Below are 15,349 nucleotides of genomic sequence, written 5' to 3' on the forward strand. Positions count from 1 at the left end.
AAGAGACCTGGAAAACTCCATTTTTTCACTGCTCCCAGTGGATTTCCCTGTTTATCACTACCACGTGAAGGAGATGTGAGGGGAGAGAGACCAAGCTTCAGATAGGGAAACTAAGGCTCCAGGAAGTCTTGGTCATGCAGTTCTTGGAGACAGAGTACCCACAGCAGCCACTTTGCCAGGAAAAGTGGGCCCAGGGCCTGCTACCCCACAAAACCCGAACTCCAGCTGCTCACCCCCATTAGAACATTATCTGCCTGTGAAATCTGAGCCCAACCATCAACAAAATCTCTCAAAATCTGTCTACATTCAACAGACAAAAGGTATCCTTGGTGACAAATAAAAATGGTGGTTACTTTGGGGCATAGCAATTGGAGGGGACAAAAGGTGGCCTCCTGGAGTGGCTGATGATATTCTATATCTTGATCTGGGTGACACAGGTGTCTACAGATTTTAACATGTATAGAGCCATACCGTTAAAGAGCTGTTCATTCATCTTATTTACATTACATGCCAGTTTTTAAAAGGTTGTCTTCACACGCTTTCTCCAGGTCTTCACCTCTCTCTTTTCTACCGACTGTGTTTGAGCTCGTTCCTCTCCCCATAAAAGTGCTCTTGTCAGGCTCCTCAGAGACCTGCCAACTGTCCAGCAGTTTACGCTCTGTTCTCATCTCCTCGGCACACGTCTGACGCTTGCTCCCCTTGGCTCCTAAGTGCCCATGCTCTCTTAGTTGCCTCCCACCTCCCTGGCAGCTCCTGCTCAGCTCCTTTGCTGGTTCTTCTTCATCTTCCCTACCTCCACCCAGTGGAGTGTTCCAGGGTTCATTCCTGTCTGCTGCCATCCTCTGTCCACATGTCCACAAATGACCATTTGATTTTCTTCTCCAAGATCACTCTTTTCCAGTCTTGCTTGGTTGATTCGTGCCAATGCCATCCAATCAGTAGTTCAGCCCGGAAGTCTAGGAGTCATGCTTCATGCTTCTCTTTGTCTTCCCATACTCATGTATCAGCAAGCTTGATTTTAACTCCAAAACATACCTCAAAGTATGTTGAGGTATGTTTGTACTAGACCTACCCAGATCCAGGCCCTCCCTTCCCTTGATGGATGAGGCAGGAGCCTCCGCTCTGACTACAGAGTGGTTCTCCCAAAGCAGCAATTATCTAAACAACAGCCAGCCCAGGTCATTCCCCTGCTCAAAAGCCCCCTAGAGCTCCCTACCACACCAAAAACAAAACCCTTTATTCCCTTCTAAAACTGCTAGGAGCCTGGTTTTGCTGACTTCTTCAGTCCCCCCCAACTACCACCATCAGAAATATCTAGGCCTTCCCTGGTATTTTCCTGTCTACTGACTTATCTAGTTTGTCTCCAGTTAGTCTGTGTCCTTGAACCTAGGCCTAGCCACCTCAGGGAACTAATCCTTTGGTCAAAGAACCCCCCGCGGTAAGACCCTGCATTCACTCAGCCTGCCTGTGGTCCGCGATAGACAGGATGCGGGTATTGGGAATCCCCACGAGAGGGCAGCCCTGCTTAGCTTGGCCGAGGCGAGAGACAAGGGAGTGGGAGGTTGGGCCTTGGCTGGGGGCTCCTCCCCGGTGCTGCAGCGAGGCTCTGCGCTCCCTGAGTCCTCAGAGGGGCCGGACCCCTCCCATGACTTCCAGGGACTGTGGAGGCCGGCTCCAGGAGCGGATTCAGTGGGTCGGACCACGAGTGGGCCACAGCACTGCCGAACCCGAAGCTTGGGCCCGATCTACCCGCTCAAGGGCGCAGCCGCGGTATCCGTGCGCTCCAGGGACCCCTGCGGGAGGGACCACAACTGTCCCCTGGGAAAAATGGGAAACTGAGGCTACCGCAGGGGTGCGACTTGTCCTGGGAGTCAGCTCAACGGCCCGGGACTTCGGGGAGCACCGGTCCGGATCCCGCCGGCTTTCCAGCTACAGTCCCGCCCTTCCCCAGAAGAGCTGCTTCTAGGGAGTGGGTAGTGGGCGTCAGGTTCTCCCACCCCGCAGGGCCCCGGGGGTGGAGCCACACCAGCCCCGCCCCAGCCCCATTGGCTGCGGCGCCAGGGGCGGGGCGGGGCCGCCAGATGTTGGGGCGGCGGCGGCGGCGGCAAGAGCTGGGGAGAGGGAGGAGCCGTGGAGCCAGGCGGAGGGCAAGGGCGCCGCTGGCCGGCCCGCCGGGCCCTCTCCGCACGGCTCTCGCCGGAGTTCGAAGAGGAACTGGCAGGCCTGGAGGGGGCTGCGGCACGGACATGCACAGCGCTCGGCTTGACAGTTTCCTGGGCCAGCTGCGCTGGGAACTGGTGAGGCTTAGGGGCGGGCGTGGCTCGAGAGGACGTGTGTGGGGTGCTCGGCTGCCTTACTACCCGAACGACACTCGGATGGGGGGGGAGCTGTCCCGAGTGCCCATCCAAGACAGGATGGGGGCGGGGCGGCGTAGATGGCCCAGATGGCCCGCGTCGGGTTTCGGACGATTGGGAGCTGCGCTGGGCATCAAGTAACAGCCGCCCAGCTGGCCGTGCTGCCGGCGCAGCGGAGGAAGTTGGGGGGGAGAAACTTCTTGTGGGGCGGGGCAGGGGGTTTTAAGGAACTAAGGAGGTGGTGGCGCTACTACCGATGCCCCTTATTCCAGGCTGGCCTGTACCTCTTGTCTTCCTGGAGAGTGTTCTTTTCTTCTCTGAAAGAGGCTGTGGGCTTTGGGGAGCTGAATCCCTCAAGAGGCACGGGATGCACCCCCCCCCCCCCCCAGCTCTGAGCAAGACCTACTTCCCCATGCAGGCCCACAACCCTGCCTCCCGCCCTGGTGGCGGGTACCAACTTGCCCAGCTCTGCGTGCTGCAGCCTGCCAGACTGCCACCAGGTAGGCCGATGGGAGCCACACGAGCTTCGTGTGCCAGCGCCCCACGCCGGCCCGGTGCCCGCTAGAGGCCTTGCTGCTGAGGCCTGCAGGCCTGTCCAGCCCTCCTGGGCCTTCTGTTTTGGAACTGGCCTGACCAGGCAGGCCGGAGTGACCAGCACTGCTCCTACCACTTCTGCCCTCTCTTCTTCCACAGCTGTGTGGCCGGGACACCGGCTCACCACCAATGCCTGGTCCCCTTCCGCCACCCCCCAAACAGCGCCCAGGCGTGCGGCTCAAGCACCAGCTCAGGGCCTCAGATGCATTGGAAGAGGACTCGGTCTGTGGTGTGGAGGAAGAGGAGGAAGAAGTTGGGGTGACAGGAGACAGGAGTGCAGCCTTGGGGGGCCCCAGGGAGCATGGCCTGGACTGGGACTCCGGCTTCTCAGAGGTGTCGGGCAGCACATGGAGAGAGGAAGAGCTGCCCATACCCCAGCACCCAGCACCCTCGGCATGGCCCCCCCGGAGACAGCGCCTCTCAACCAGTGGTGTCGCCCAGCCTGGCGGAACGCCTGTGGCCCGGGTACCACCTGTTCACCGACCACGGCCCAAGTCCACCCCAGACGCCTGCCTGGAACACTGGCGGGGGCTGGAAGCCGAGGACTGGACCACGGCCCTGCTGAGCAGGGGTCGTAGTCGCCAGCCCCTGGTGCTGGGGGACAACTGCTTTGCGGACTTGGTGCACAACTGGATGGAGCTGCCCGAGGCAGCGGGTGAGGGGGACGATGGGGGTGGGCCCCGTGCCCGTGCTCGGCCCCCCCAGTTCCTGCTGGGCCTCTCTGAGCAGCTGCGGCGCCAGCTGGCCAGGGCGCGCCGGGCAGCGCTGGCAGGAAAGCGACTGTCATGCCCACCTCGCCCGGAACCCGAACTACCTGCAGATGTCTCACGCTTTGCAGCCCTCATGAGTTGCCGCAGTCGGCAGCCCATCATTTGCAATGATGTTGTCAGCTACCTCTGACCCTGCCCTCCAGCCTGGGACAATAAAGGCCTTTCTCTGGACAGTCCTGGTTCCGTACCCCCCGAGGCTCCAGGAAGCAGCGCCAGCCCTGCAAGGCACGACTCAGGCAGGCGAATCGAAAGAGCCTTTTCCCTCCCTGCAGGAGTCCTTGTCATGCCTGTTTCACATGCCGTGCGTCTGCTCCATCACCCGTCCTGTCCACTGAACACCTTCCTTCAACAAGCATTTATTGAGTGCCTACTGTGGGCTTGGGATGCAGGGCTCGGGACGTAGGGCTCGATGGAGCTGGGTGGTGGGGCTCCTGCCTTGTCACAGCTTGTAGTGCAAGCGTGGAAAGTTAGTGTCATACTCCTCACCCTCGTAGCCAAGTTCCAATACCAGCACTCGCTGCCTAGGCGCCTTCTTCACCAGATCTGTCACCCTGGTAGCGTGGGGGGAGAGAGGTGGGGAGATTGGGTAGATGAGCCGTGACAGGCAGAGTGTCCTGGCATGGGCTCCAGGGTGCTGGGGGGGCCATAAGGAGCCCAAGCCAGGAGCAGGAGCAGCCCAAGACAGGAAACATCTGAAAACTATTTTAGGAGCGGCTGGCGGGGCAAGCAGGAGGCAGGAAGCTGTGAGTCCCCTGGGAGTGGGCCGTGAAAGGGGAGCTGAGGAGGGTGTGGAGGAGCTGGGGGGGCTGGCCAAGCAGGCAGCTCCTAGAGGCCCCTCCTAGAGGGTTCCTGGCCCTCACCCCACCCCCAGCCCGTTTGCTGGCTCCATTTGGCAAAAGAAAACTTCAGGAAGGTGTGAGGGGCCCAAATGGGGTTGGGAAGAGGAGAGGCTGCGCGTCCCTCACCTCCAACCTCCAGGGCCCGGTTAAAGCCAGGTGCAGGCTCACCTGTGGGACAGGTGCCGGGCCTGTTTTTCCTCAGACCATCCTGCTGAGTAGAGCAGAGCCGACCCATGCAGGAGCATCGTCACCCTCAGTCCTTGTAGCTCCTAAACAGAGACAGGTCAGGGGCCAGCAGGGCCAGGCGGAGCCAGGCCTGGGAGCAGGGCAGAACTGGGGCACACCTGGATGAGGGCCAGCAACGACCCCAGGGTCCTCTCGGGCTGCCCAGCAGGCACTTCCAGGCGGTCCCAACAGGTCCACTTCAGGTGATGGAACTGGGGGGTGGCAGTGGGGAGGAGTCAGAAGCTTCTTACACACACACACCCTCTCCCCGCCCTAGTTGCCAATAGCTTATGGCCCCTTTCCTAGGGGAGGAGCTGGACTAGAGGCAGGAAGCAGAAGCCAGGGGGTGGGGATGGAAGGTGGGATCTGGGCCCAGAATCTCAACACCCTCCCTGCCTGTGCTGGGACAGGAAATGGGGCTATGGGGCCCCCCGCACAGGGAAACAGGCGATCCATCATACAGGCTGATTTTGTGTGTGTGAGTGTGTGTGTGTGTGTGTATGTGTGTGTGTTGAAAGGGGGGCAATGCTTCCTGAGGAAGTGAGGAAGCAGGAGCAGGGCTGCTGCAATCTCTGATAAAGCTGCCTATTCCTCAAATGCAAGGCTGGAAGAGAGGGTGGGGGGCGGGTACATCCGGTCCCCTAATCCTTTACCACCAGGGCCTTGGACTTTCTCATAGACACATGGGTGAGGGGCACAGTGACTCCAGCAGGGACACAGTCCACAGAGGACTCTCTTCCTGTCCCTTTGTTCCTTGTTTCTTAAGTCTTGGGGTTCTGGTACCCAGAGCTGAGGGCATAAGGGTGGCAGGCAGCCAGGGACCAAGACTAGAGGGGTTCTGCCAGCTCCCCAGAAAACACAGTGAGGTCAAGCTGAGAAAGGACCAGAAGTGATGTGGGGGACCCTTCCCCACCCTTCCCCCTCCTCCATGGACAAAGGCAGCTTGTGTTCTAGCTAGAGGAGGGGCCCTCACAAAGGGGCTCTGTGTGCTGTGCCCTGAGGGACCCCAGGGCTGCTCAGCCTAAGCCCAATGCCGGCTCATGACCTCTCCCCTCTGCTCTGGTGAGAGAATTCTCTCCAGACCCTCTCCTGTGCCCCCTAAGGAAATGCCAACTTTTGCAGAGCCTGGGCACACAGCTGGGGCATTCACAGCCCAACACTTGAAGGAACACACATGCACACAAGCACACATGTGTACTCACAGGCAGAGCCATGCAGGCCCACATCGTGCAAGGGCCCTGCAGTCTCCTCTGGCACACAGATGTGCAAGTATACTCCCTCCATGGCCACACACCACGAGGCCAGGGATGCCCAGACCCGGGTGCCCTCACACTTGTGACAGGAATGCACACCCTGTGACCGGGTTGCACACCCCCACACCCATGCTGGTGAGCTCAGTGCCCTTTAACTCAGTTGAGGGGGGCGGGCGCGGATCCCCATGCCTGGCAGCCTGTCGTTAGGCTCTGTTTAGGACTTGGGCCCTAGTCCCCCCTCCCCCTCAGGGAAGGAGGGGTGGGTGGGGGATGGATGTCTGGCTCCACTAATGAGTTAAAGCTGCAGCTCCCCCAGACCCGGAGGGTTGGGGGTTGGGGGTGGCTGACGGCTGCTTCCTGTGTCTGACAGGTCCCAGCCGGGCTGTGCAGCAGGAAGGCGGCTGAAGGAAGTCTTGAGGACTCCCCCAGAGTCGGTCCTACGAGAGCCTGAAGCTGGAATAGGGCCTGTTTGGGTAGGTGCAGGCAAAACTCAGGTCTGGTACAGGTGGGGTGTCCAGGGCTCACCTCCTGGATGTCTGGGGCCTTAGGTACCCAGCGGCTAAAGTAGTTTTCAGCCAGGCGCAGATAGCTGTGGCGAAAGGCATGGCGGGGCCGTGGTCCGCCCACCACCTTGTACAGCTCCAGGCCTACCAGGCCAGCCACGGCCGCTGTAGTGGTGACAACGGCTGGGATAATCCGGCCCACAATTCGCTTGGTCTGCCAAGGACAGGAGATCTGATCTGGGCCCAAGGCCTAAGGCTAGGGTTTGACCCGCCACCTCCAGGCCTGAGCCCCAAGAGGCAGGTTACCTCGGCGTGGCCAGCCGCTGGGATCCCATAGTTCTGAGCTCTCAGGCTGGCCGCTGCCACCACAAAATCCACATGGAAGTTGCTATCATTGTCCTGTGAGACCCAAGACACAGTCATGTGAACACTGTCCCAGTGCCCCGAGCCTGTGCCATTGCACAGGTCTTCACATGATTCTGTGGGCTGGAGGCTCAAATCGCCCCACTTAACAGGTAAGGAGACGGAGGCTCAGGGAAGCTGAGCTGCTTCTGGGCTCCTTCAGGGAGGAAAACTCAGGCCCAGGGACTTCAAAACTACCTACTTAGCTCTTGACCTTCCTCATCAGCCTCTCTGGCCCAGCCCTTCACTCCCACTTGGGTTATGACCTTCTCAAATGTCAAGGGTTCAAGGGGAGGGCCCTTCCTCCAGGTCTTCAGGTCTTCATGCAGTTGCTTACAGCCTGTTGGGAGGAGGAGGAGAAGGGTTGAAGCAGTCCTTAACCCCCCGAGTCCTGTAATCTTCTTGAGCCTGCCTGCCTATCCTTGGTCCCTGCCAAGTCTATCATGTACTACTTTCAGGCAGATCCCTTGATGGATGGTGCAATCTCTTCTCTGGCAGCCCCAGCCCTCACGTATGTGTGCCTGCAGACACACATGCACACCTGTGTGACCCTGTCCTCATCTGGGGCGCCACACCTCATTGCTCCCCAGGGCCCAGTGGTTTGTGGGTTTTTTTCCTTTGCTGAGAGTTGGCCAAGGGAATGGGGTGGGGAGGATGGTAAATAGGAGGGAGAGGACCTACTCTGGAACCAGGGGATGAACCCAAGGCTAGAGAAGAGCAAGGTCAGAGGGCCTGATAGGTTGTGACTTGGCTTCAGGGCCCCCAGACCCATCTTCTTTCTGCAGCACAGGCTGAGGAAGCTCAGGCCTTTGGGTGGCAGCATAGAGGGGTCAAGGCTGGGGACCTCACCAAACTCACCAGAAGGCGAATCCAGCTCCAGCTCACTAGCAAAAATGCGGTCCAAGTTCTGGGGGTCAGGCAGTGGCAGCAAATTCAGTAGTCCCCTGAGCGCAGTCTGGTCCTGTGAGCCAGGCAGCCCATGCATCTGGGCATATAGGTTGGCAGCTGCCAGCACATAAAGGAGGTGAGTATCCTGCAATGAGACCCAGAGCAGGGGTGGCTGCATGGGCCTGAGTGAGCGTGTGTGGGTGTGTGGGGCGGGGGTCATCGCCCACTTGAAGATCTGTTGGAGGGCCTGCCTCCCATGTGGACAGCCACATGTGCACAGACGTGGCTGTCTCCCTCTCAGCATCTCGGCATCGCTACAAAACACAGAGGTGCCCACCTCTGCCCTGAGGGGCCGCATTTCCATCTCAGGGCTGCCAAGGGACCCCACTCACTTGGCTGGCATCAAACTCCAAGGGTTGGGGACACTGTTTGGGACCCGACCAGAACGGAGCTCCATCCTCCTGCACCTAGGGAAACACAGAGGCTGCTGGGCTCCGGCCAGTCGCCCCCAAGCCCTCAGCCTCCTGGGCCCCAGGCACCCACTCTGTCAGGTGGGTAGGTCCTCAGCAGCTGTGTGATGCCATGATGGAAGCGGAGCTGCCAGTGGCCAAGGGCCCACAGCACACAGTCTCGCCAGGTCTGCGGACGCTCCGTCAGGACACCCCGCATTGTCTGCAGCAGGGGCTGCTTCTGTGACTTAACCAAGTCTTCCGGAGACGAGAGTGCTCTGCGGACGGTTGGGAAAGCTTGAGGCCAAGCCCTGAGCCTCTTGGTGTTAGGGACCCTGGACTCCCATACGCCCTTGTCGGGGGTCTTACTCTGGGTGGCTGTTGATGGTCTTGGCAGACTCACAGAAAAGGTCGTCAAACTCACCCTTGGCCCACTGTGGGGGAGGGAGGAGCCATGAGGGGCCAGTTAGGAGGTGGGTCTGGGGCAGAGGCCTGAGCCAGGTAGGTAGGAGTCTCTGGGATGCCTCCTACCTGCACAGTGTGCTCGGTTGTGGTGGGGATGTACCGCACGGTGCAGACAGGGTCAGGGGCATCTTCAGAAGCTGCGTCGGAGGAGGGGGCTCTGTAGTTCTCAGTCACGTGCGGTATGAACACACCGGTGCTGCCCCGGGTGCCCGTGGTGCCTGCCTCCAGCAGTGGTTTCAGAAAGTGGGTGCAGCGAGCAGCTACGTAGTCCCCTGGCAAGGGAGACAGAGGGTCAGAAGTGGGGCTGGCACAGCCTCGGACAAGAGTGAGTTCTGAGGCTGGGCACTCACGGGCCTCGAAAGTGTCCAGGGCAGCAGCCACGCCATCCACCCCGGCGAAGAAGTCGTCCCCAAAGATGTCCTCTGTGCTGGGATCCAGCGGGAGGTTGAGCGGCGTAACCTGCAAGTCTGCGTTCAGGCGGCGAGTGGCCTCTGCAGCCACCTCTGCCTTTTGCCTCTGAGAAGAAAGCAGGAAGATGTTGGGGGCGTTGGGAAGGGGGTACAGTGGGAGGACGGTCCAGGACGTGGGTGTGGGGAAGGGTCAGCACTCACATGAACGTCCTGGGACCTGAAGAGGAACTGCCGGCTGAGATTGGAGAGCTCCACATGGTCCATGTCGGCAACGGTCACGCCCCCACGGCCCCCGGCCCCCAGGCCCATCAGGGCAAAGCCTTTGAGCAGCTCACAGCCGACAGCGCCAGCACCCACCTGCCAGCAGGCAGGAGCAACCTTAGCCAGAGGGCCAGGCCTCACCCCTCCGCACACTCCCGACCTCACCACAGGGCTCACCAGGAGGTAGTGCTGGTGGCTCAGCTTCTCCTGAAAATCGGCCCCGAACACTGCGGTTTGCCCATCATAGCGGCAGTGTCTCTAGGGAACACAGACAGGCCTCGGTGACGACCGCCAGCGGGTGCTGGGTCTCCCTCTCACACCCAGTTTTCCAGGTCAGGACCTCAGGACCATTCTTCATGTTTCTCCCTGAGTCCTGAGTTTAGCTAAGGCTTGCATCCCTACCCCAGGTTCTCACCGGTGCACAGTCCTCAGGGTTGGGAAAGGGGTCCCCATCTTCTGGAAGGCAATCCAGGGCATCGAAGTACAGCCACTGGTCCAGGGGCATAAACTTTCCGGAGATCGCCTGTAAGTCAGAGCTTTAGTCTGGGGACTCTTGGCACCTCCTAATCCCCTGAGATCCTGGCTGAGGGCTGCACCCAGATTGGTGAAGCTCTCAAGGCTGCTGTCTAGTGTTGGGCACCCTGTGGCACCCACAGTGACCTCTGCACCCTTCCCAGCCCTGCCCTGTCTCTGCCTGTACCCACCTTCAGCACTTCCTGGGCAGCCACTGCACCCAGCACGGCTGCCATGGGGCTCAAGCCACCAGCACTGCTCAGGGCAACTGTCCGCACCAGAGCCTCATCCAGCTGCTCTTCCAGAGGCTCGCCTTTGGTCCCCTTCAGTGGTCCCATGGCCTGGGCCAGGTCCACCACCATCTTTGCATCAACCTAGCAGGTAGAATTCTGTTCAAGCAGCCCCAGCCTGAGCTCCACCCCGCATTTGAATCCTTCAGGCAGCCATCCCCCGCCTGTTCCACAGAAGAGGAAGCAGAAGCCTGAGTGGGAAGGCCCCACTAGACGATGCTTGGTACCAGACAATGGCCCTGGAGGCTCCCCCAACCTGGGAGCAGCTTCCAGGCCAGATCTGAGGTGGGGAGGAGGAGCATGAGTCCCCAGGCTTTGTGCTTGGCCCCTTCATGAACTCAGCCTCTGGTCTTGGGCTTCCCTGCTGGCTCAGATGGTAAAGAGTCTGCTTGCAATGCAGGAGACCTGGGTTTGATCCTTGGGTTGGGAAGATCCCCTGGAGGAGGGCATGGCAACCCACTCCAGGATTCTTGCCTGAAGAATTCCTATGGACAAAGGAGCCTGGCGGACTACAGTCCATGGTGTCACAAAGAGTCAGACACGACTAAGCAACTTAGAACAGCTGGCCTAGAGATAAGTGTTTATTTATCAGCTCCCCACAGCCCATCCTGTCTTCTTTATATGAGTGGGACACTGCTTCTGGATTCAAACTTGGATCCGTAAGATAGTCACTGTCACCTCCTGGTAGGTGAAGCCCCATTAAGACAGAGGCTAGGGAGAAGGGCATCAGGGCCACTCACAGGATCCCAAGGCTTGGGAGGGCGGCCATGGAGCTGCTGGAACTTGTGCAGTGCGCGGAAGGACTGATGCAGGCAGCGGGCACGGTGAACTTCCTGGGGACTCTGGGCCACCACACGGGGCTGAAGGAGGGCTGCGTCCAAGGGTTCCTGCAGAGGGCACTCAGTTTAGGGTCAGGTCCAGAACCCTGTGGGCCCCTTGAGGCACCCAACCCCAGATGACCTTGCACTCACGTGGCTGACGGTCTTGGCTCTCTTGACCTCAGTGACAGCCCCGCCACGTAAGTAAGGAGAGAAAGCTGTTGTGTCTCCAATCTCCAAGGTCCCATCCTCTGGGAGGAGATTGAGCCTAGTCAGCATGACCTCTGAACCTGAGTAGCTCCCCACAGCCCATCCAGTCTTGCCTCGGCATTCTCAAGGTGGGACTTCCCTGGTGGTCCAGTTAGTTAAGAATCTGCCTTGTGATGCAGGGGATGTAGGTTCAATCCCTGGTCTGGGAATAAGATCCCAAATGCCAGGAGCAACTAAGCCTGTAGGCCACAGCTAGAGCCATGGAAGACCCCACATGCTGCCACCAAGACCCGAGGCAGCCAATTCTCAATGTGGCTTTGCCCTGAGGAAGGTAGAGAGAGGCCTTATCTCCAAAAACCAGGCTGTCTCCACCCCCACGGGGGCCTGGGTGCTAAGCCTGGAGTGGGGTTGACTTACCCCGCACGTGGAGAGGCCGAGGATCACAGCCGTTGAGCTCCACCATGCCCTCAATGCCTGAGAAAGTCACCCAATCCCCTGTGTGGAAGTGGTGGGCATCAGCCTCTTCTCTCAGAGTGAGAATGCCAGGGGAGCCCTGTGAGGAGAGGCAGGCTGCTCAGGGCCTAGCCCTGCCTTTCACAGGCTCCTTCGTAGGGGTAGTGCCCGCCCGCCACCAGCACCCACCTGGGAGATGTGCTGGATGGCGGCCGTCAGGGGTTCTGCCTCCGTGGGGTCCTGCACAGTGAAGTTCTTACCGAAGTCACAGAACAACTGCCTGTGGCGGGGTGGCAGGGGTCACTGAGCTGGCTGTGTTTAACCGCCACGGTTGCGGTGAAGGGCAACAGGCGCTAGGGCAAGCCCCAAAGAATTGGGAAAAGAGTGCTCAGAGAGGCTTGGAAACTGGAGTTTGAAAGATGTACTGAGCAAGTCTGGAGGCTGGGGTAGAGGAAGCAGACGCATGGGACCGAGGACTGTGATCAAGAGGGGAAAGTGGGGACAGCCCTGGGGTTGGGTGGAGGGGCTCTGGAGCAAGCCTGGAACTGGGATGGGTCGCTGCCTGTGAGGTGGCAGGCTGAGCGAGCAATCTCACCCCACGAGGCCTCGGGTGTCCGCCACCAGGAAGCAGACTCCATGCTTGTGGCAAAAGGTGCCCGCTCTCAGCTGCTCCTCCAGCCTCGAGGCGGTCAGCACCACCACCTGAGTGGACCCCATGAGATCAGTAGGGCCAGAACCACTTCGAGCCCACCCCCTGGGGGTGGGGGAGCTTGGCCTGGAGAGTAGGGCTGGGAGGGCACCTGGAAATCCAGCAGCAAGTCCTCGGTGATGTCGCCTGTGTAGACACACACCTGAACGGCTCCATTGAGCTCAGCCAGGAGTTTTTGAGAGGCCTCAGCCCTGCTCCTTCCCAAGTCCTGCTCTGAGAGCAGAAACTAAAGAGATGCCCAAGGCTGGCTTTAGCAAGGAGTTTTCTCTTGGGCCCCACCCCCACCCTGGTCTGGAAACCCAAAGCACCCCCCAGGAGCCTCACCTGGGCAGCCAGGTCAGACCAGCAAGTAGGGTGGGGATCATGGAGAGTGAGGCTGCCCACACCCATCAGGACCAAGTTTTTGGCCACCTCAGCCCCCAGGCCCTGCAGACCAGACAGCAGCACCTTGGCTCCCTGAATTCTCTGCATGGCCGGCAAGCCCAGCACATACCTGTGGGTGGGAAGTAAGAGGGCAGGCAATTGGAGAGCAGGGGTTAGAAGGCTACCCCGCTCTCCTCCCCACCTTGAGCCTCACAGCTGCCGCGAGTACAGCTCCTTATCCAGCGACTTGGAGGTCTCCAGGGTGTCCATCCTGACGCCTGGGGCTGCAGGGTTTGTAGACAGGAAGCAGTGCCAGCAGGAGCCAGTGCCCAGCAGCGCTAAGGCTCAGAAGTGAAAGATGCAGCTGGCAGCTTTCTTCCTGGTTCCTCTGTCATTTCGGGTAAAGCAAAAGTGAAAGTGAAACTGAGCGAGCTCATGGTCCTGCCTCCAGCCTGTCCTGCACAGCCCAGCTTGGCAAAGACTTCTGGCAGCCCTGAGGCACTGGCAAGTGGGGAGAGAATTCCTGGATCTGTTTCTCTCTGGGAAAGCAGGTATTTCTCTTAAGGAAGAAAGAGGGCAGGGCCATGGGAGGGAATCCCTGTCATCTCCTGTAGCTCCCTAGATGTCCCAAACCGCAAGCTCCTATCCTCTTCAGGGGTCCCTGTATGAATGGGCTTCCTGCCCAAAGGACTAGTGGGGACGCCCTTGTCCTGAGGGCTCACCTGGCCTCCTGTCCACACACAGAGACTTAGAGACCCCAGAGGGCAGAGCCAGCCCCATCCCAGAGGCTGAAAGGCTGAGAGATGTGGGCTATGCTGCCCACATCCAGGGCTTAAACTACAGACTTGGGGTGCAGCCTAGCCTTTTGTTGGGAGTGCCTGTGTGTCCCGGAGTCATCTCCTCTGGGATCTCCAGAGGGATTCCCCTCTGCCCACAGTGCCCAGCCGGGACAGTTGGCAGCCCCAGGAGGCCAGTCAGGATCTCTCACTGGTGAGTCCCAGGACTCAAAGAGGGTTGTCAGTCTTTGCGTGCCAGCCCTGTGGAAGGCTAGGGGCAGCTATGATCATGTGTCCTTTATATTTTAAAATAATTATAGATTCAGAGGAAGTTGTGGAAAATAGAAAAGAGGGGGTACCCTCTCCACAGATGTCTTCTTCTGCCTTCTTAGGAACCCAGGGCCAGTTCTCTATAGAGGATGGACCACAGTTCCCCACAAAACTCCACAGTAGTTAAACCAAGTGCTATCAAAAATTATTTTTAAAAAAACATTAAGGTAAAACCTATACATCATTAAAATAACCATTTTAAAGTACACAATTTAGTGGGATTTAGTGTATTGACAATGCTGTGCAATCACCATCTCTCTCTACTTTCAAAACTTTCACCCACAGAAAGACACAACTACCTTGGATAATCGCTACACACCCCCATTCCGTCGCCTGGCAAACATACATGCTTTCTGTCACTAGGGATTTGCCTATTCTGGATATTTTATATAAAAGGAATCATACAAAATGTGACCTTTGGTATCTGTTGTCACTTACAATCTTTTTGAGGGTAATCCAAATTGTAGCATGTCTCAGGACACCATTCCTTTTTGTGGCTGAATAATATTCTATGAGAGGCACATATCACAATTTGTTATCCAGTGACCATATATACAGTCAATGGAATTCTCAGGCTAGAATACTGGAGTGGGTAGCCATTTCCTTCTCCAGGGGATCTTCCCAACCCAGGGATCAACCCTGGATCTCCAGCATTGCAGGCAGATTCTTTACCAGCTGAGCTACCAGCGAAGACATTATCCAGTCACTGGTTGACATTTGAATTGTTAACACTTTTTGAATATTATGAATAGTGCTACGTGATCATTCTTGAACAAGTATTTGAGCACCTGTTTTCAATTCCTTTGGGTATATACCTAGGAGTAGCATTGTTGGGTCATATAGCAATTCTGTTTAAGTTTTTGACAGGCCAACAAACTATTTTCTACCAGCAATGTACGTTGTTTTTATTTCTCCACAACATGGTCTGACTGGTTTTTCCTTTTTTTTCAAATTATACTCATCCTAGTGGGTGTAAAGTGGTAGGCAATTCTGCTTTTTTTTTTTCATTCAATAAACATTTATTGGATGTGTCATATGTACTAGGTACAGAAACCAGGACCAGATTCTGAAGTGGTGTCTTCAGTAGACACCAAAAGGCATTTGATGACATTCAATATCCAATCCTGATTTTTTTTTTCACTCTCGTTAAAATAGAAATAGATGGATTTTAAAATTGTGGTTTTAACTATTTTCATTTTTAATCTGTTTAATTTTGTTTCTATTTTGGCCACACCACATGGCATGCAAGAACTTGGTTCCCTGAGCAGAGATCGGACCTGTGCCCTCTACAGTGGGAGCACGGAGTATTAACCACTGGACTGCCTGGGTTGAATCATTTTTAAATATGTACAATTCAGTGCCAGGAACTACATCTACAGTATTGTGTAACCACATCACTATTTCCACAGCTTTAGCCCAAGAAGAAACACTGTATGCATTAAAAAATAACTCGTCAAAAAAAAAAAAAAAAAAA

The 15,349-nt window shown here is 57.4% G+C and overlaps 2 protein-coding genes across 6 annotated transcripts; one reads left to right on the forward strand and one right to left on the reverse strand.

Annotated features, from left to right (window-relative positions):
* The first annotated feature begins 1,639 nt into the window (after positions 1 to 1,639).
* INKA1 (inka box actin regulator 1) lies at positions 1,640 to 3,891 on the forward strand. Of its 2 annotated transcripts, XM_043442685.1 has the most exons (3): positions 2,163 to 2,297; positions 2,773 to 2,854; positions 3,048 to 3,891. In XM_043442685.1, exon 3 carries the CDS (start codon positions 3,078 to 3,080, stop codon positions 3,846 to 3,848), a length of 771 nt encoding a protein of 256 aa, XP_043298620.1. In that variant the 5' UTR covers positions 2,163 to 2,297; positions 2,773 to 2,854; positions 3,048 to 3,077; the 3' UTR covers positions 3,849 to 3,891. The 2 variants fall into 2 exon arrangements, with proteins under 2 accessions (XP_043298619.1, XP_043298620.1); XM_043442684.1 differs by lacking the exon at positions 2,773 to 2,854 and having other exon boundaries at positions 1,640 to 2,297.
* A 167-nt stretch (positions 3,892 to 4,058) lies between these two features.
* Positions 4,059 to 13,230, reverse strand: UBA7 (ubiquitin like modifier activating enzyme 7). Of its 4 annotated transcripts, none has more exons than XM_043442676.1 (24): positions 12,984 to 13,230; positions 12,731 to 12,899; positions 12,498 to 12,632; positions 12,293 to 12,399; positions 11,887 to 11,977; positions 11,662 to 11,797; positions 11,188 to 11,285; positions 10,957 to 11,103; positions 10,118 to 10,300; positions 9,829 to 9,936; positions 9,591 to 9,671; positions 9,354 to 9,509; positions 9,093 to 9,258; positions 8,809 to 9,014; positions 8,647 to 8,711; positions 8,372 to 8,555; positions 8,221 to 8,295; positions 7,799 to 7,973; positions 7,207 to 7,280; positions 6,845 to 6,937; positions 6,561 to 6,752; positions 4,902 to 4,994; positions 4,684 to 4,826; positions 4,059 to 4,269 (listed from the first exon to the last, which is right to left on the reverse strand). In XM_043442676.1, the coding sequence occupies exons 1-23, from the start codon at positions 13,037 to 13,039 to the stop codon at positions 4,722 to 4,724; spliced, it is 2,895 nt and encodes a 964-aa protein (XP_043298611.1). In that variant the 5' UTR covers positions 13,040 to 13,230; the 3' UTR covers positions 4,059 to 4,269; positions 4,684 to 4,721. The 4 variants fall into 4 exon arrangements, with proteins under 4 accessions (XP_043298611.1, XP_043298609.1, XP_043298610.1 ...); XM_043442674.1 differs by having other exon boundaries at positions 4,726 to 4,826; positions 10,118 to 10,288; positions 12,984 to 13,228; XM_043442675.1 differs by having other exon boundaries at positions 4,726 to 4,826; positions 12,972 to 13,228.
* Positions 13,231 to 15,349: the final 2,119 nt, after the last annotated feature.

Source organism: Cervus canadensis, chromosome 22 (genome assembly GCF_019320065.1).
Source record: "Cervus canadensis isolate Bull #8, Minnesota chromosome 22, ASM1932006v1, whole genome shotgun sequence".
NCBI lineage: Eukaryota > Metazoa > Chordata > Mammalia > Artiodactyla > Cervidae > Cervus > Cervus canadensis.